This window comes from Musa acuminata, chromosome BXJ1-9 (genome assembly GCF_036884655.1).
Source record: "Musa acuminata AAA Group cultivar baxijiao chromosome BXJ1-9, Cavendish_Baxijiao_AAA, whole genome shotgun sequence".
NCBI lineage: Eukaryota > Viridiplantae > Streptophyta > Magnoliopsida > Zingiberales > Musaceae > Musa > Musa acuminata.
The window spans coordinates 2,525,801-2,544,904 of NC_088335.1; the positions used below are offsets into that span (position 1 = coordinate 2,525,801).

A 19,104-nucleotide genomic window follows, 5' to 3' on the forward strand; every position below is an offset into this window, starting at 1 on the left:
CAATTACCCACAAGAGTAGGTTTGCGAAGCCTCTTGCAATCTCGAGCGACGATCTCGCCCCCACTTCTCCTCGCCGTCGCCGCTCGGTTCCTCGTACTACCTTTCGGTTGATTGAGCCCCGACGCGAAGCGCAGAGGTCTTGTCCCTTGACGGACGAAGAGGAGGGAGGCCGGGGAGGAATGGGGGATGGGGCCAGCAGTAGCCGCAGCGGCCGGGGAGGAGGAACGGAAAGGGTGAAGGGAGGAGGGGCGATCGGTGAGAGTAAGGTCACCGATCATGGCAGGAGGAGGTCCTCTTGCGGATACTGCAGATCCACCTACTCCAGCATCTCCCACGGTATTCCAATCCATCCTTGGATTTCACATTCGTTGATTCCTGATTGATCCACCAAACGTCGCGAATGGTTTCCTCGGTTGACTAGCTAAGCAAAAAATCGAAATTTTGTTTCCCGGCGAATTCCTTTTTCCTTTTCCGGTTCCTTTCCCTCCTCCTCCGTCGCACTCTTCTGATGCGATCGCCCGAAGAAATCGTGTCAAAGTATTAGCAATTTAGCGGGCGCACCTTAATATTTATGCTTACTTCGAACTTTGTTTTCCTTTACTTTATGGCTTCTGGTTTAAAAGTTGGGTTATTCTTCACAATGTATGCTCTTACACTCTAGCTCTATTTATTTTGCAACTTACGCATCAGATAATTGTGCAGGTTTATGGGCTGACAGTATAACAGCTGAGGACTACCAAGGTTTGTAGCTTATCTTATTGTTTGTTCCCTTTCCAATTACTGCATTTCCTATCTCCCAAAGAGGTAATTAATAAGATGTATAGGACAAGAGATTATGACCGGGAGGTAAAAACCTTTTTTGTTTAAAATATAAGAGAAATTAGTCTAACCATTGGATAATGCAATAAAATTTCAAAAGTGAACAGTAAATAAAACTTTTTTCACCTAACTGAAGTCAACTGCTCTACCTGTGTCAATTCAATTAGTTAATTCTTGGATTATTGCTGGTAGTATTTAGGGGAGGCTTATGTGCTCTCTCAATTATGCCCTAATTTTTAGATTATCTCTTGAAGCTGTCCGGTGACCTCCCTGCTGCTGCTGCAGTTGTTTCTTTCAACCTTCCATTACGAATTCCAGTGACTAAGGTTATATGTCAACCTTTAGGAAAAGAATAAAAAGAAATACCCTTGATTTAATATGATGTTGATGTTATCTTGAGATTGATTGAGTTCATGTTGTTTCACACATTGTTCTCTACTTGTTTGATGTTGACAATGCCATTATATTTTGCATTGACCTTATACTGCATGACTTATAGATCACAAATTCACACCAGTTACTTTGGGACTGTTAGTTATGGTGTTGAGATAGCATTAAAATTTCTGTTGAATGCTCCAGAAATCTTAGTTTAAATTGTAACAAACATTATATATATATATATATATATATATATATATATATATATATATATATATATATATATATATTTCAACAGTTGGCTATGTGATATGAACCTACATAGTTTGTATGCATATATCATCCATGGTTTTGTAACTGGTGTATAAACACTACAGCTCTAATCAAGGATCACATCAAACAAAAAAAAAACTATATAAACACCTATCATCCATGGTTTTGTATGCATAATAGCCGATCATCATTCATCATCCATTATAGATCGATGATTTATGTGGAAAGGGGAGATGGACAGCAAAATAAAGAAGAAGATTTCTTTTGGATTTCAGGTTTTGAGAAGTGAAGTTAGAGATTTCATTTCCCCATGAAAGTATGTGAAATGAAAGTAAGGGATTAGATAAGCTGGATAGCTGGTAATCAAAGAAGGGGTCTGGCAGATGTTATTAGAAAGACAGAAACTATGTTAAGGGTTTGCTTTTAATTGGGGAGGGTGGGGTTGAGAGAGAGCCAAATAAAAGGAGATGGAGGTAACTAGATGTTGCAAAGAAGAGACTGAAGAGAGAATTGTATGGCCAACCCAGGTACAAATCGAATCTCTTCTTACCATTATGATGTTTAAAAGGAATGCTTTCCAAGATAAGGGTTGGAACTCTTGATTGGCCGTAGTGGCCAACATAGTTGTTGGACAACAATGGTGTGAGGCAAAAGTGAGGTGGTACTAAACTTTCTTTTTAACATTTTTGCCAGGGTTGTCATAATAAGTGACAGTGGGAAAGATCTGCACAAAGATCCATAACATCAGCACTCTGTTTATACATGGAGACTACATGACTGACAGGATTTGGATCAAGTAGAGTGCCACAATTGGAGGCAGAAGTGGTTTTGGGGATGAGTGGCTGCAACATGGATGAGAAGGATGCCACTGGTAGCCCCTTATGACTTGATTAACTCAGCCAAGAATGTCAGGACAAAATTGTTTTTTCCAAATTTGATCATTTAGTTGAATGATGATATTTCTAACACTAGGTCTCTTTATAGTTTGTGGGGATTTATTTTTTGGTTCAAAACATAAACAGCAGCAGGAGGTAGAATATGATTTGTTTCACAGTAGAACATTAATATTTTTAACTAGACCTCTCTCTCTCTCTCTCTCTCTCTCTCTCTCTCTCTCTCTCTGCTAAATCTACTGGAATTGATTCTCTGTTTTATTTCATCATTTTTCTAAAAGCTTTAACTCTGAACTTTTCTGCATTTACCGCATATGTATGGCAAGGTAATTATGTTTTTCCTGTTACCATGTGCATTTCATGGCTCTTCCTTTTGTGTAAGAAAGCCATTGAAATTGCTCAAGGCCACTATAAATGTATACATGCTGTACATTGGTGTTAACTCATCTCCAGTTGTACCAATTTCCAGATCACTTTACCACAACAATTAATGTCTTGTATGTAATTCGTCTATGCTTGAGAACTGGGCATCTGAATTTTTGTGCATGATGTATTTATTTCTGTTTCTCAATGCCTTAAGAACTACTATCCCATATGATTGACTAGAGTACTCCATCAATTATAGTTTCTTTACAGGTAGTATTTAAAGACATTTTTTTAGCCACCGAAAATTGCATGAATTAGAGAAGTCCTTGAGAACATTGTTTTCTTTTCTTTTATATTTGGACAATTTTTTTCCTTGGTCATTTTTTAACTACCTCTGTCCATTGCTATTTTTATACATGTGAAACTTCCCATGTCGTCTGATTGTGAAGTATTGTCCACAGAGCTGCTTGACCATGGTTGGAGGAGATCTGGTTGCTTCCTTTACAAACCTGAGATGGAAGGAACATGTTGCCCATCTTATACCATTCGTCTGAAAGCCACTGATTTCTATCCTTCCAAAGAGCAAGCTCGTATATATAAAAAAATGCAAAGGTATCAGAGCTTGCCTCCTCTCATTTTGCAGATGATAATTTTGTTATGCTTTTGGCATGATATATTATGTATTGGAAAAGGTCTTGGCAAGTTACAAAAAAGTGCTATACTGTCAAATTCAGATTCAATTTAGATGCTTAGAGATAGCATGAACTGACTGTGCAGGTTCTTAGATGATACCACATCAGTGAAGAAATTTGAATCTTCAAAACAAAAGGAAAATTCTTGTAGGGGCTTACTCAAGCTTTCTGGCAATGACTCTATTACGAAAATGACAGCATTATCAACAAAAGAATCTTCAGCTAGTACATGTGAAAATATGTGCAATGAAAATGACATTCTTCATTCTTTGGCAAACATAATTAATAGTGCTGTAAGCACACTTTTTGTCAGTTATACTGCCCATCTTCCTAAGGCTGTTGTGAAGAAGGTGACATGCCAAGCCAAAAAAAAGCTGGTGGAAATATCAGAAGATTTAGTATATACTAGCAGCATAGCATTTCAAATAGCGGCAGCTATTAGGCGCTCTCAGTCTACAGATGAGACTATTAAATGTCGGGAATCTGAATTATTGGATTTGAATGCAACAACTATTGCTGAACAGCTGGCATGCTTAGTGAAGGAGCATGAATTGCCTTCTGAGCTTTTAATAAAAGCTTGCAATGGCCACCTAAATTTCTATTCTGCGACCAAAAAGAGGAGCTCAGAATTCATTGACCTTAAAGAAAGTATGCAGGCTTCAAGAGGTAACAGAGGTAATACAAAACGGATTTGCTCCGCTGACAGTAATGCAATTCTCCCACAAAAGAGAAGAAAGCTTGAAATCCGTATGAACAGATCAAGTTTTGATCAAGAAGAATTTGCTTTATACAGAAGATACCAAATTAAGGTACATGATGATAAACCAGAAAAAGTCACAGTAGGTTCATACAAAAGATTTCTGGTGGATACTCCTATTGTATTTGTTCCACCAGTTAGTGGTTATAACACAATTCCACCTTGTGGTTTTGGCTCTTTCCATCAGCAGTATTTGATTGATGGGAAGCTTGTTGCAGTTGGTGTTGTGGATGTTCTTCCAAGATGTTTGTCTAGCAAGTATTTATTTTGGGACCCTGATTTTGCCTTTCTATCACTTGGAAAGTATTCAGCTTTGCAGGAAATAAATTGGGTAAAGGAGACTCAAAACCATTGTCCTAGTCTCCAGTATTACTATCTCGGCTATTACATTCACTCCTGCAACAAAATGAGATACAAAGCAGCATATCGTCCATCCGAACTACTTTGTCCTCTTCGTTACCAGTAAGTAGGTCTCCCTTCAGCTTTCGGATCAAATTATCAAAGATAATCCTGGATAAATATGTGCTGAATTTATTAATGTTGAATAATGTTTCTAATTCTGTGCACATAAAAATTGTGTCTACATGCTTATAATTTATTGAACTCAGTAGTGGCTCAACTCCATGTACTTTAAGAATCCACATTGTTTTTGTATATGTGCACTCACATCCATGCATATTTCACTTAATGATGGTCTAGGTGCACATGTGCATGTATCATATACATATATATTCATTGTTATATCTAGTAGGTGAGATGCGCTCTTCATGTTTTTACTTTAGGTTTCCGTGGGTTGTGAAACTTGTTTATAGATTCATGTTCTAATATTAGTAACCTTTCAAAATGATGGTTTTTGCAACATTTAGTTATCAAAATAAAAAAAGCTCGTAGAAGCATGAATATTCTAGCACCCATCACCTGAAGAGTTCTACAGCTACCACCAATAATCTGCATATCCGAAATGCAGTTGAGGGAAGTAAGAAACTTCTATATTTAGATCTTTTTAAAAAAATATGTATATATGGTTCATGCATGTGCGACACTTGGCTGTGATTACTTCCAGAAAACAGGTTTTCAGGTTTTATCTTTATTTTCATGTTTATTTTTCAATTCATTTCTTCGAAGAAATATGCAAAAGCATGTTTACTCTTGAAACAAAAAAAATTCTTGCTTTTTTCTGTTCATCAATCAATTTGTGTTAATGGTGGCACACCCCAGGGATGTTGGATGATCGTAGTTGAAGGTGTTGATGGTAGGGGCAGCGGAAGATAGAGCTTGATGTTAGTGGTGGTGGTGTACAATAATGATGGTGTAACAGTGGTAGTACTTGGGCGTTGTTGGTGATGGTAGTGGTGCTATGATGGTGTTCTAACTTCTAACAATGGTAGTGGTAGCGATGCTGTGATGATAGTAGTGATAGTGACAGCAGTGTCATGGTGATGATAGTAATTGAATGGTAATGGTAATGGCAACAACAATAAATGTGACACTATGACAACAGTAAGCCAGGAACAATGATGATGATAGATTGCAATAAGAGAAGCTTGGTGAAAAATTAAGCAATGAAAAATTTAGAGTTACTTTTTTAATTTTCCAAGCATATTTGTAAGTTTGAGAAAAAAGGTTCCATTATCAATTAGTAAAAAATTGAAAAAATTCTGAAAAATTGGAAAATTTCTACAAAGAAGTATGCCCTAAATTGTTTGGACTTATGTATAGAGAAAGAGAAATAAGGTGACTGGTGTACCAACTAAAATACGATCTTGTAAGTTCGCCCTATATCAAAGAGCTTCCATCAATGCAGAAACACTTCTTATTTTACTTTAGCACAAGCATAGATGTGTAGTGCATCATATAACTGTTGTATTAGCTAAAGTCTCTGTGTAATGCTACATTATATTCATTTCTAACGGTTGATTTTGCAGGTGGGTACCATTTGAAGTGGCAAGACCTTTGCTCGATAGAACTCCTTATGTTATCCTATCAGATTCTCTGGATGTAAAAGATTGTGCAATTTCACCAAAGCTCGCTAATCCTGTTGAAAACTTAGGCCCTGATTTTCATGATTCTTCTCCAATGGAAGATCTGTCTGATGAAGATGAAGAAGAAGATGAAGAAGTTGGCTTTCATTATGAAGATTCGGATACAGGTGTAGAGGATGAATCAAATTTAGCAGCAACTAATGCATTGAATGTTGCTGATTCACGAGCTTATGATGTTGGTGACATTATGCTTGATGTCAACGGTTCATGTGTGAAGTTCAAGGTGTGTCCCAAGCCCAAACTGCCTTTGATCTTTTCTTAGATCTCAGCTATTCATATTTTGTGTGTCCTTGCTGTTTCCGTTGATGTCAGTAAAGGCCTCAATCTGTTGAAGATTTTTTAGCATCGAGGGCATCATGGTTTTAGAAACTGGTTGTACTGATCGGTACAGATTCGTATTGTCTTGTTTGGCCACGAAACACTATATGAACAATTGGTTTTCACTTAGTTTTTGCTTGGTTATAGTTACCTTAAAGTACAGTGATCACCTGGTCCCTAATACTTTTATTTTTTTGACAAATTTTGACAATTGTCTGATCATTTCTTTTCCTTTTTTGTTCTTTCTCTCTTACATTCTATTGCTCCTTAGCTCTATTAATTATTTTATTGTTTTGCAACTTCTGACAATTGTCTTTTTGATATTCTTTTTGTTTTTTTTCTCATCTCATGCTCTCTTTTCCTCTGTCCCACTGTGTCATTGCTGCTGCCTCCGCCTCCCCTCCTTTTTCTCTATCTCTGTCACCTTACCTCTTCTACCTCCTCCCTCTCCTCGAGTTCTTTGTTTTCTCCCTCTTCACCCTCTTTTTCTTTTTAGTTGGACAATATCAATTGGTACCTAGTGTTGCATTGGCCCATGCATGATCTGTACCTATCAGGCCATCAACCGGTATTGGCATTGGACAAGATTTTAAACCTCGGAGGGTGTTGATAACTTTGTTGGGCCCCTTTATAATAAAAACATAGATCCTTTTGTTTTAAATTTGAATCCAACTCAGTGTTAGACACACAAGTTATGGCCTTAGAACTCCAAACAATTATTATAGTATATTGTAATTGCAACTTTTTTACATGAGGTTGCTTTTGTCCCTTGGTAAACATTCTTCATTTCATCAATCTTGCGGAGAAGTTGAATTGGGAGCCTGCCGCAACAAGCAGTACCTGAGACATTTTGGAGGAGATATGCATGTGACTTTACACCCCTAATATGTGAGCTAGATTATGTTCTTTGTAACAAAATTAGCTGGCGGTATGATGCAATATTAAGTTGCTCTTACATTGTCATTATACAAGTGACCTGATTTGATATCTTCTGTTTTGTAACTTTTAGGACATTGAGAAAGTCTTTGGCCCACTAGAAAGGAGGATCATTTCTAAACTAGAAAGTCAGCTACAACGCTTTGTTGAAGTCGTCGGAAACGAGCTTGCTGGCCGTATGGTGTACTCCCTCGGGTAGCTTCAATTGCATGCGGAACTACTTTGCCAGATACATCCATTGTGAAAGTAGTGTGTGAGGAAACTTGGACAACCTTAATTCTTTTGATTTCACATTGGGAACCACTGTAAATATTGTCAGACTCCTGTAACACTGGAACGGTAAGTGTTTCTGCAAATTTGGTGGATGATGCACTCAAACTGTGCTTCTTCATCTATCAGATAAGATAGATGCATCAGTCGGTCGCCATGAGCCTTAACCTGTGGCGCCTTGCAGACGCAGGAATACTGCTATACAACACGATTGTCTGTTAAAAACAATCCTCATTCTGAAACCAGTCAGATTGCATCGAAGCTTGTAGAGCAATCTTTCGGGATTTCAAGGTATCATCGTGAAACCAGTCTGATTGCATCGAAGCGTGTATTTTGACCCGGCTCTATGCTATTAAATCAATGCTAAGCATGTGCTATACGCATTGTGGGATCTCTCTAGGTACATATCTTTGCTACTACAGCTGGTTCTTGTTCTTATATTCATGCAGGGTAGCTTGGTGCCCAATTTACCAAACCAAATGATATGATCCCTTGATCCCTGTTCTTGCATCCGATTTTATCTGCAAAGGTTATCCAGCATTAGGAAAGCTACTTGTGAACATTTGTAGCTCTAATTTAGACAGCCAGAGATTGGTTCATTAGTGATACTGAATTTATTATTTATCAGCAGTAAAAGGTTTTTAACAGACAGTTTTTACAATTAGACGAAAACCACATAGGAGGATCGGATCATACGTACATCAGGACGCAATTGGTTAAGCTTCTCTCGTACACCAACTATAAAATTCTTATATTTATTTTTTAAAATTAAAAAAAAATATTACAACGAATGATATAATGCTCACATGTGGATTCAAACTTGAGACCCGCTACTTATGAATACATCTCGATGGAACATTGTTTTGCTCTGTTTAATCTTCTAGCTGTTGTGGGTTCCCTGGCTGGGGTCTTCATGCACGTATATCATCTAGCCTGCACATAGAACATTGTTTTGCTCTGGGTTAATCCTCTAACTGCATTTACGTGCAAAAATTCCTTACGAGATGCATGAGCACCTTCTGTAACTGCAAGATGAGATGCACAACTTTAAGAACACTGGGGAATCATAAGAAATTATAGCAAACAAATAAATAAATAAATAAATATATATATATATATATATATATATATATATATATATATGTATGATAATAATCATATGTATAGAAAGCAAAAACTCAATAACCGGCCTGTGTAGGATATGCAGGTGGCAATCATAAAAAAAAAACAAAACAAAACAAAAAAAGGATTGATAAGGTTGCGCTACATATATACCCTCCTCCGGTCAACTCTTCCAGTTGGAGGCTCGGTTGAGGCAGAAAGTCTCCGGTCACAATGAAAACTTCTTGCAATCGTAAGCACCGTTGCAAATAGTAGACTCAAAGAGGTCCATCTACCAACCTAAGCCTCCCCATCATCTCAAAATTAATATTAAATTAGCCAAATTTATTCTTTATCAACTGTTTAAAGAAAACTTGACAGCTTGATCCACAGGCAGTGAGCCAAATATCTAAAGACAAAATTAGCAAAAATATATACTTAAACTTTCATATTAATACGGGGAAAAACTAATGAGCGTCTGAACTAACCTCATTTGGCTTTTGTTGTTGGGAGGCTTCTTCTCCGGCAAGCTACAGGGAAAAAAAAAACCCTCAGCCTGTAGTGTACCTAATGACATGTTAGCAATCACCGACAATATTCAAGGCTTCACAATGTTTATGTTTTGTCGTGTCGGTGAGTAAAATAAAAAGGAGTATAACCAGTCTAACATTCACATAATATGACAATCCAACAGCTCCACTGTAGCAAAATTTCCAAAACTTCAACAAATACCTCCATTGTCTACCTAGATGGCTCAGACAATACCCTGATAAAAAAGTTATATATACAGCCTGCAATTATGCCCTGAGTAGACAATTCTAAATGAACTTACACAAACCAACAAGGGTTCATCCATTAACTATTTCATATGACTCTTGAAGTTGATATTGAGTGGGCGTAGATTGGGTTAAATTTTACCTGTAAAGCACTAGGAACAGCAACAAGACGATCTACTTATCAAGGGCAAGCTCGAGGTTTTCTGACTCATCGAAAAGAAGTTTCTTGGGAACCTTGAGTTTGATCTGTTGTTCATCCCATCCAGCTCCTTTTAATTGCCTGAGGAAGTCATCGAATCCGTTTTCCAGTTTCAGGAGGCTTTCTTCAAGCAAAGATAAGACATGATTTGATGTTCTTTCTTGACACTCGTGGAGCCAATGTGCCTGCCATAAGCTTCTCAAGACTGTCAGGCCAGTAGCTCCAACCTACAGCATGATACACTCCAATCGAGTTAAAAAAAGGTGATTATGTTCATCATTGAACAATCATCTACAATAAATTAGAAGAATTACTGTCGTTAACCAACCTTGAAAGTAACTAAAAATGTAGAGCCTCCTTGTTGCTGCTTCATATAGAGAATGTAACTTTCCTTTGAGTATAACTTAAGAAGTGTCTTCGCCTGTTTCAAACAGTACAAGTAACCTTATAAGTAGACAACTAAAAGATCCAAACAAATAATTATTTATCAAACTAATCTTGCAACATAGTCTCTTCATCTTGTAGCTTTCTCCATGCAACTGCCTTGGCATATACAATTTAGCAAAAACTAACTGATATATTCAGTAAGAACACCAAGACCAATGAGATTATGCTTCATAAAATCTGTCTCTCTGGTTGTCTGCTAAATGTACTTGGAGCATTTCACAAAATTTTCACTCAGGCACTATGACTGATTTTATATTAGAATGATGGTCTATGCCAAAATATTATTGTCTATGTTAGCTGAACAAATCTTGAAATTACAGATTAAGAAAGTGGAGATTAAGATAAGACATGTAAAGTATTATTTATAATGCGGCAAACGTATAAATACCACACAGCATCTCAGTACTCTATGATAGCGACCAGAAGACAATAGCCAAATTTGAGCTATATACCATATCGTTGGAGCCATTTTTTCCCATCATATTTTGCATAGACACGCCAAAAATAATTTTAGGCTGCAAGAATCTTTCCCAAGATAGAAAATTCTCTTCCTTGTTGCAAGTGACATACCCTATCAGACAAGATTAGCACAAATTCTTTCAGAGGCTACACAAGTGGATGTAAACTTATAATGGTGATCTGTACCAGGAACTGTATTATGTAAAACATGTGATCTCACAAGCAACCGAGCACGTTTCATGTTTATCTGCCGAGAAAAGTGAAACAAGGATCAAGAAGGATCATCAAATGATAAATCTAGATGAAATAAGGAAAATATCAGATTTCATGTTTTGGCAAAGTCAATGCTGAAGAATGACTATATTATCCAAGAAAAATAACTCATTGCATGATGTAATCATGAAGTAGAAAGATACAAAACTGTAACAATAAATACATACATACATACATACATATGCATGCATGTATGTATGTATGTATGTATGTATGTATGTATGTATGTATGTATATGCATGTTTATATGTATATATGTATATGCATGTTTATATGTATATATGTATATACCGATCCGATAGGGGATTGATATGGGCGGTACATCAGTACACCCCTATGTACCATGTGTTAGTACGCTCAGTATAACTCGGTATATACCATACCAAAAACTGATCGGTATGCCGATATAGACTGGTAAGACGAACCATGTATACACACGTATATATATATAATATAATGTATATTGAAGCAACATTTAAATCATTTAATATGGCAGCTTAACATATTACAAAAAAAAACACCAGTAGGAATTATAAAGAATTCTCTATTTTCAAGTAACGGGGACCACATGAATAATCGCATTGCCTATTTTCTTATACTTCAAAAAAATTTGATATTATACAATTGTCAAATAATCTTACAGTCTGAAACTTGAGAACTGATAGTGACTGGAAACGTAGCCAAAGGTGCAGAAGACGCATGCTCAGCCACGTGAAAACCAGCAAGGAATATGATGCCTGTATCCCAGGTAGATCCTGGATCATGTTATGTCAAACAAATAATAAACAATTAAGTTCAAAATAAAATAAAATTCTAAGAATGATGGCAGTTAACCTAAAAATCAAGTGGTCACCAGGATCAGTATGCCAATTCCAAGTCCTAGAAGCTGAGCTGCTACTTCCCAAACTTCCTCCTGGAATAAAGGAGCAAAGAAACATTATTTCACTACATAATATTCTGTTGTACAAGAAAACAACTTTCTTAATTATGTTAAAATGCTATTTCTAGTTTTGCAAATCTAAATTTTTTTTCCCTTGCTGTCACTAATCTCCATCTTTAAATCACCGATCGTCTAACCATAAAACCTTCTCATGTTTAAGCAATCTTGCAATGCAAATTACAGAATCTAAACTTGCCAGCAAACCATCTTAGTCATGAATCACACCTGAAATTTAATTGTTAATCCCTATTTTCATCATTCTGAAACAGGAAGGTGGTTGTGTTAATATAATTCTCTGAACTATAATTTTCCTTCAAAATATAATTTTGGAGGTAAAACTACTGAGCAAGGTTCGCAATACCGTACCGTACCGGAGTTTCGACCTGGGCTCGATACCAGTACGGTACGGTATACCGCTCGGTACACCCAGGTGTACCGAGCGGTATATTCAGGCGTGCCGAGCACTGTAGCAGTGCTATAGTGCTACAGTGCTACAGTACTGCTACAGTGTCGGAATGGTAACATATGGTCCGCGTACCGGAAGTCTGGCGGACCGATACGTACCGCCCGTACCGGTCGGTACATAGTTCATCCAAATTTCATTAAAACAAGTGAGGCAGCTTTATGCTCAGGGTCCACTCTGCCTCTAAAGTATCACGATATTTGTAAAAGACAATCCAAATTAGTAGGGTAATAATTACCCAGTGTAAAACATAAAAAGTGCTAAACATTTTTGTTCCTTGTATATTATCATTGAGTACCTTAGCTGCAACCTCCCCAAGATTAGCAGAGACAGCAAAATGATTTTGAATCACACGAAATGATGGATCTTTCAGTCCTCTTGCTATAGCCTGGTTAAGATAACCAAATCAGTTCCTTCGAAGAGTATACAGAAGGCGTTTGAAATTGTAATACATTAATGCATTTTGAGATACAAACTGTGCTCTGACCTAAGAATAAGATACTTAAGAAACTTTTTAAAAAGTTAATTAACAATAACTTTATTAGCCTAGCACAAAAATATAAATAATAACAATCCTAGGTGTGACCATATTTTCTCTGACTGACCCACTTTGAATTGAAAAATCTAGGCCACCATATAAACCCATTAGCCTGGTATTCATATACGGGCAAAAACCACTATCCGGTTCTAAATCCAGGTCATATCAAGGTTTAGACACTTGGAGAAACTGGATCCAATTTTCTTATAGTTATTTTATACCATGATTTTATGAATATCTAGACACATTTGAATGTTTTATGTTTGTTAAAAACTTGAGTCAAACTGGGTGGGGCATGAGTTGATAAAACAGAATCAAGATTGTTTTGTATGTAAATCATCTTTACATATTATATCTGGTAAAGATCTAGACCAATCAAGTTGGGTTTGATTGTCTGAAAGAAATAGGGTCCAATTTCAGACCAGTCATGATGTGAAAACTGAGCCCAGCTCACATCTGGATCTGGCAATACTAAGTTGTCTCTTGACATTGACTTGATTTGTACAGACGCGGACCTTGCAATCTTACCCATTTTCATATGTGTATGTATCAAATGCAGCCTTCTGAAGTTATATCTATGTATACCAGGACTAGCTGAAGAGAAACAGAACTCTACAGTTAAATATATACTAGAATATTAAAATTTACGATCATAAAAGTCCAAGTAGTTGTTTACAAAAAGAAAAAAAATCTCATTTCTGTAATACCTTAGCAAAATTGCCAAAAGCTGCAAGGGGGAGGAAATATTCTGGATTTAGTTGTGTGCCAAGCTCGAAGATGCTGCATAGTCAATTAATCAGTGTTCATTTTTAACCAGAGTATATAACTATTTTTGCACAAATTGCTGCAAGAACCTTCCAGCACTTCCAATGAAATCTGCATACATCCTCCATCGCTTTGGATCATCATCAAAAAGATTCCCCAAACGTCCACCTAAGAAGGAGCAATATCAGTTGAGAATAAACAAATGTGTTTACAAATAATCTTCTAGTTTTCTTTTGTACCAATAAATAAGCGACCAATAGCTCCTAGACCATCTTTTGACACCCATCTGAGATAAATCAAAGTCAACTTGTTAAAGTAGAATGAATTTGAGAAGAGTTATATCTATTGAAATTATCAACTCACAGCAGTAGTAAAGGTCTCCATTCACCACAAGACAATAAATCCACTATGAGAAACTTGCTCAACCAACTCAAAGATATTCAAAAGACCAAACATATTCATTAATGACCTCAACAAGATAGTAGTTCAAAAAAATATGGTGCACCTAGTTAAACAGGCCATTGTAATCATAAACAAAAGTGATACATGATGCTGCAAACAGAAGTGATATCTCAAAGAATGCACTGATTCTGAGTTAGGTAAAACTGCAGGTATTTCACAACCAAATAAGGCAGAACTTGCAGGTACAAAACAAAGGTAGTTCCATAATATTTGCTACGACGTTGTGCACACATCACACACAACATCAAGCAAAAGCTAACATTTTGGACCATAGCCAATGAATTTCCTGCAAGTAAGCTCTTTCTATCTGAATGAAATGCTACAACCATGAATTATCATCACCATAATGTTATCGCTAACACCAATGGTCGGAGGGTTAGGAGATGGAGGAAACTAAGAAGAGTAGAAAATGAAATGTCAGACCTGCTTTCTCACGAAAGAAAAAGGTCATGTCTAATATCCTATTGGTATCATATATATATTTATAGGGAACAAACCCAACCAATACTAAAAGATTATAAGTTGGGAATATTGCAAATGGTACAAATTAGGATATGTTTCGCCATCTTCCTCTGGCTCCATGCTACCCTTCTACCTCTTCAATGATAAATTTGATTCCCATGAACTCTCAGATTCTTTCAACAAGTTCAAGTCAGGTCAAGAAGCCCAAAAAAGGCATGTCAATCCCCACCATTTATCACATGTAACTGATTCCCCCTAAAAGTTAATCAATAATCTTTTCAAAATGTTTGGTAGTTAAGAAACAACATATAAAAAACTACAATGTGATTAAACAAGCTGACTGAAGAATAGGCAAATAGAGACAAAACTAGGGATTACCTTATAGCAGCAGCAGAAGCAGCAGAACTACTTCCTGAAAAAGAGCCCAAACCAACAGCCTGAAAGAATTTATAAAAATGTAACTAGCTCACTGAGTGACACTAAAAATCAAGAACTGGTAGGCTAATTTGTCTTTGCTACATGATGTGCACCATGTCAGCAAACAAATGGCATGAACCTCTTTATTGTGTGCACCTATAAATGAGCTTATCAACATTGCCTGGCACTCAACAAGCCAACATGACACACGACATTGGATAATACAAAACAAAGTGTGCCAGTCCAAGACCGACGTGAAGATGGCACATTATTTTTTTCCTTTGGAACAGTACCTTTGTCAAACAATAAATGTAAATTATATAAAAAAATGATTATAGATAGTTTACGAACTAATTCTTTCAATTGTATGATTATAAACTAAGAAAAGATAAACAAAATAGACATACAGTGTATTTCCATTACAAATGATAATGAAAACATGACTTGTAGACATTTCCCCTGTTAAATAATTAGACTGCGCGCTGGTTGATCAAACTTAGATATTCAGTCATAAGATTATACATCTTGTTTATGCATTAAAACATCATTTTGCTTTCGAAGAATTATTGAACTTACATTGTAATATATATTGACAACGGGCATTCTTTTCCTAGTCTTTAACTACTGATTTTCCTAAAATGTTGTTCCACGGAAAACTTTTTTTATGATAATTAGTTACCTAAACAGCAATGAAAAGAAATAACTTCCAATTGGTCAACATGATGCTAGGACAAAATATTATTGGAATTTTATGTACATTCTAACAAATATTCAGAGACTCCGTGAAAACATAAACAAAAAAACTTTGAAAACTACTTTTTTGCCTTTTATGTCTTTCAACAAATAAACATATGATGAGACTTGCAAGTAATGAAAATAAAAAACCTTCAACAGACTTGAAGTAACCAATGTGTGACAGATCCATCCTGTTACATTAGTTGGAAACTGCAGTAGCATGTAATCCAGATAGTCATCCGAAACTGATCCTGTAAAACATCCAAAAAATGCATTAGAATAAATACCTAATAATTAATATATCTAGAGGGAAATGAACCCTCAAAATAAAATAACAAGAATGTGAAGTGTGACGGATTTACACAGTAGATTAATTACTATTAGATAGCATTGGTCACATGAAAAAAATTGTTAAAAGCGATTACAATGAGCTTAGCACCACTGTGTGCTATAGTTCATAATCCCATCACTCCATTAAGTTGTTAAAAATTTGTTGCCTCCTTAAAATAGATAGAACCATATAGAATGGTAACATTTTCAGTTCTACCAGGAGAACCGTGCTGCTCTCTCTCTCTCTCTCTCCACACACACACACAAATATACATATATATGTATATATATATGTATGTATGTATATATGTATGTATGTATATATATATATATGCATATATATATACACATGTATATACATATATATATACATATATACATACATATATATACATACACACACACATATACACCATTTCCCATGATGATGCATATTAATCCATTAATACTGCTGCCTTTAACAGACAAGGAATGCACCATGTTATTCTGCCACATGACTTTGAATGACCCGGTAGAGTATGGGTGTACAGAAAAAAAAAGTATAGTTCACTAGTTTGGTACATTTAAGGTTTGGAATTAATTGTTGTTCTTCTAAATCCATAAAAATGTTCTTGTGCTTAACAATGACATTGAAATTGGGACTCCATCGGAATTTGGAGGATCAAGACAATGGTAAAACAACTAGCATCATTACATCTTATAGATTAAGCAATGTTTAAAAAAATTAAGTTGTTTGCAATTAAGTAACCATGGGGCCTTGAAAAAGATTTGAAGATAACATGACTAATGAGTAAACTAGCAAAAAGAACCTCTACCTACCTGGAAACCCTGCTGGAAGTACAAATTCCTTTAAAATGCTTGGTATCAAAGAAAATTGTGAGAGGCTTTCTTCATCTTGCACTCCATTAGTCAAAGCGCCAAATTCGTCCCGAAAGGTTAGTAGTTGGGAGTTATCATCCCAGATATATCTGTCAAGTTCAGAATTCAAACAAAGTATATAAAGCCAATATTTAAGCATATAGATTGCCGGAACTTAATGTCTGTCTGCATGAGACACTAATTCTGGTGAGATGTGTTGATGCTACATAAACCTATATTTACCCCGAATAGCCAATCAGAATTTCTAGTCAAACTTTGTCTTTGCAGATATAAATCACAATAATGAACCAGCCAAAGAAAAAAAGAGAAGGGAATGCACATACACGGCCACTAGATCTCATTCATTCATAACATGCATAGAAGCAATATATCTGGCCTTAACAAATAAAAGAAGAGGTTAATGCTCCCAAGGGAGGCTGTGACAATGGGGATCACATGTAGTGATCGATGGCAGTCGGGAGCCATAGCAAAAAAGAAAAGAGATTTACAAGCCAAACGAAAAGATGGAAAAAGAAAAGAAGAAAGTCGGCTTAAACAGTTTGCATAAATCCTCAATGACATTAGAAGGATCGGGCAAGGAAAGGATCGACGGATGAGGCTTCTAATAGTAGGGGGGCCTATCAATCTGCTTGACGAAATTAGAGGCCCATTTGGCAGTAAAGAATCTGGTCTGAAGCATTAATTTTCTTTTGAGAGAAGAAATAGTCAACATAAAAGAGTGCATGAGTCTGTCGAGGCAATCTGAAAACAAGGAGGCCGCAGATTAGGTTTCCCAGGTAACACAAGGCCGTCGGGTTTCCACACGCACGCATTTGCGCAAACCGACGGTAAGCAGCTTATAGAGAGTGCGTACCTCTTAGCAGTGCCATCTTGGTATCGCTCCACAAGCAGCGACTGGGGCTTCCTGTAACCATGGCAATAGACAAAAGATAAAAGATCAAGAATCTTTTACGAGGACAGGCCAATATGAAGGCGGCAGAATTACCGGACGAAGGCATGATCGGAGGAATCATCTTCGAACACTTCCTTGTCGTCCTCCACTGGTCTGCCTTCTCCGGCATCTGCCCGTCGAGAAACACCGGCGACGGAGAGCAGACGACGGCACCGAAGAACACAGCGGTGTGGAGGAAGAGGATACCTCGCCCATGAGATGAGCACGGAAGAAGCGGTGGAGGAGAAAGAGGCAGAGGAGCTCGAGAGAGAGGCTCGGAAGGAGGGGTAGGACGAGCAGAGGTGCATATCGCCTATATGTGGCAATGCCTCTATAAACGGTGATATATTCGAACGGCTTAGCTTTTGTTTTGTTTACAAAGCGATAACGGATCGGATTTTCTTCATATACTCGAAATTGTAAGATCCATTTTGTGTATTCTTTAGTCAATTTAGACCAAAAAATAAGCACCAAATCGGATTCGGATTTTGATCCTAAACACTCTAATCATGACTAAATCCGATAAGACAAGAGAATTTTTATTTGAATTACTAGGGATGGGCAAATTAACTGATATCCTTTCCCGTGTGGCAATTGCTGATTGAACTGAAGTTTGGGACCCACAAAAATATCTTTGGGCAAACCAACTATGCTTTATATATTATATTGGATATTTTACTTGGAAAAAACTCTCATTATTGGTTTTTTTAACCATATGATGTCACATATTCATTTTTTAATGTATAATAAAATTGTAATTATAATTTAATATTTTTTTTATAGATTCTTGATTGAGTATAAGTTATTTTAATTTTAAATATAACTGGATCAATCTTCTACCAATCGAAATTTTCAAAGAGTAACTATGATATAATTATTGGGTGATTAATATTTTTTAATAATCTATAATAAATCATTATAGAATTTTTGATTGAGTATAATTTGATTAACTTTTACTAAGCTAACCTAAGCATTTGTTGCGAGGAACAACCGTATGCCGTGGCCTCGGGGGCGACGTGGCTTGGTTCGGGTCCGGAAGGCGGGGATCTCCCTGGGGGGTCCTCGAGCCCGCTGGGGTGGTCGTGAGCGGTGTCCGATTGGGACGATATAGTCGTCTCTTCCAGGCAGGAACTCCTTGCCTGCGGGGCCGACGGGATCTTTTGGCTTTGCCCCTGCACAAAGG

The 19,104-nt window shown here is 36.7% G+C and overlaps 2 protein-coding genes across 24 annotated transcripts; one reads left to right on the forward strand and one right to left on the reverse strand.

Moving 5' to 3' along the window:
• LOC103996874 (arginyl-tRNA--protein transferase 2) lies at window positions 1-8,135 on the forward strand. Of its 2 annotated transcripts, XM_065081894.1 has the most exons (7): window positions 236-336; window positions 703-741; window positions 1,074-1,145; window positions 3,191-3,341; window positions 3,507-4,640; window positions 6,104-6,443; window positions 7,548-8,135. In XM_065081894.1, exons 4-7 carry the CDS (start codon window positions 3,244-3,246, stop codon window positions 7,671-7,673), a joined length of 1,698 nt encoding a protein of 565 aa, XP_064937966.1. In that variant the 5' UTR covers window positions 236-336; window positions 703-741; window positions 1,074-1,145; window positions 3,191-3,243; the 3' UTR covers window positions 7,674-8,135. The 2 variants fall into 2 exon arrangements, with proteins under 2 accessions (XP_009416193.2, XP_064937966.1); XM_009417918.3 differs by lacking the exon at window positions 1,074-1,145 and having other exon boundaries at window positions 1-336.
• A 200-nt stretch (window positions 8,136-8,335) lies between these two features.
• Window positions 8,336-18,268, reverse strand: LOC103996877 (protein root UVB sensitive 5). Of its 22 annotated transcripts, none has more exons than XM_018818365.2 (18): window positions 17,976-18,268; window positions 17,844-17,894; window positions 16,931-17,079; window positions 15,932-16,032; window positions 15,008-15,066; window positions 13,945-13,991; window positions 13,795-13,873; window positions 13,648-13,720; window positions 12,701-12,790; window positions 11,853-11,912; window positions 11,641-11,754; window positions 10,913-10,973; window positions 10,720-10,838; window positions 10,149-10,241; window positions 9,764-10,047; window positions 9,334-9,375; window positions 9,020-9,145; window positions 8,336-8,769 (listed from the first exon to the last, which is right to left on the reverse strand). In XM_018818365.2, exons 1-15 carry the CDS (start codon window positions 18,227-18,229, stop codon window positions 9,796-9,798), a joined length of 1,602 nt encoding a protein of 533 aa, XP_018673910.2. In that variant the 5' UTR covers window positions 18,230-18,268; the 3' UTR covers window positions 8,336-8,769; window positions 9,020-9,145; window positions 9,334-9,375; window positions 9,764-9,795. The 22 variants fall into 22 exon arrangements, with proteins under 22 accessions (XP_018673910.2, XP_009416202.3, XP_064937970.1 ...); XM_009417927.3 differs by having other exon boundaries at window positions 9,020-9,254; XM_065081898.1 differs by having other exon boundaries at window positions 9,334-9,401.
• Between the last annotated feature and the right edge of the window lie 836 nt (window positions 18,269-19,104).

Excerpts from the sequence above, each read along its gene's own strand:
- LOC103996877 (XM_009417920.3), bottom strand. The coding sequence starts at position 18,229 with ATGCACCTCTGCTCGTCCTACCCCTCCTTCCGAGCCTCTCTCTCGAGC. Across the intron at positions 12,791-13,647 it reads CTTTTGGCAATTTTGCTAAG|GCTATAGCAAGAGGACTGAA; the intron begins GTATTACAGAAA and ends TATCTTAACCAG. Across the intron at positions 10,048-10,148 it reads CATTTTTAGTTACTTTCAAG|GTTGGAGCTACTGGCCTGAC; the intron begins GTTGGTTAACGA and ends ATCATGCTGTAG.
- LOC103996874 (XM_009417918.3), top strand. The coding sequence starts at position 180 with ATGGGGGATGGGGCCAGCAGTAGCCGCAGCGGCCGGGGAGGAGGAACG. Across the intron at positions 742-3,190 it reads AACAGCTGAGGACTACCAAG|AGCTGCTTGACCATGGTTGG; the intron begins GTTTGTAGCTTA and ends TATTGTCCACAG. Across the intron at positions 3,342-3,506 it reads ATATATAAAAAAATGCAAAG|GTTCTTAGATGATACCACAT; the intron begins GTATCAGAGCTT and ends CTGACTGTGCAG.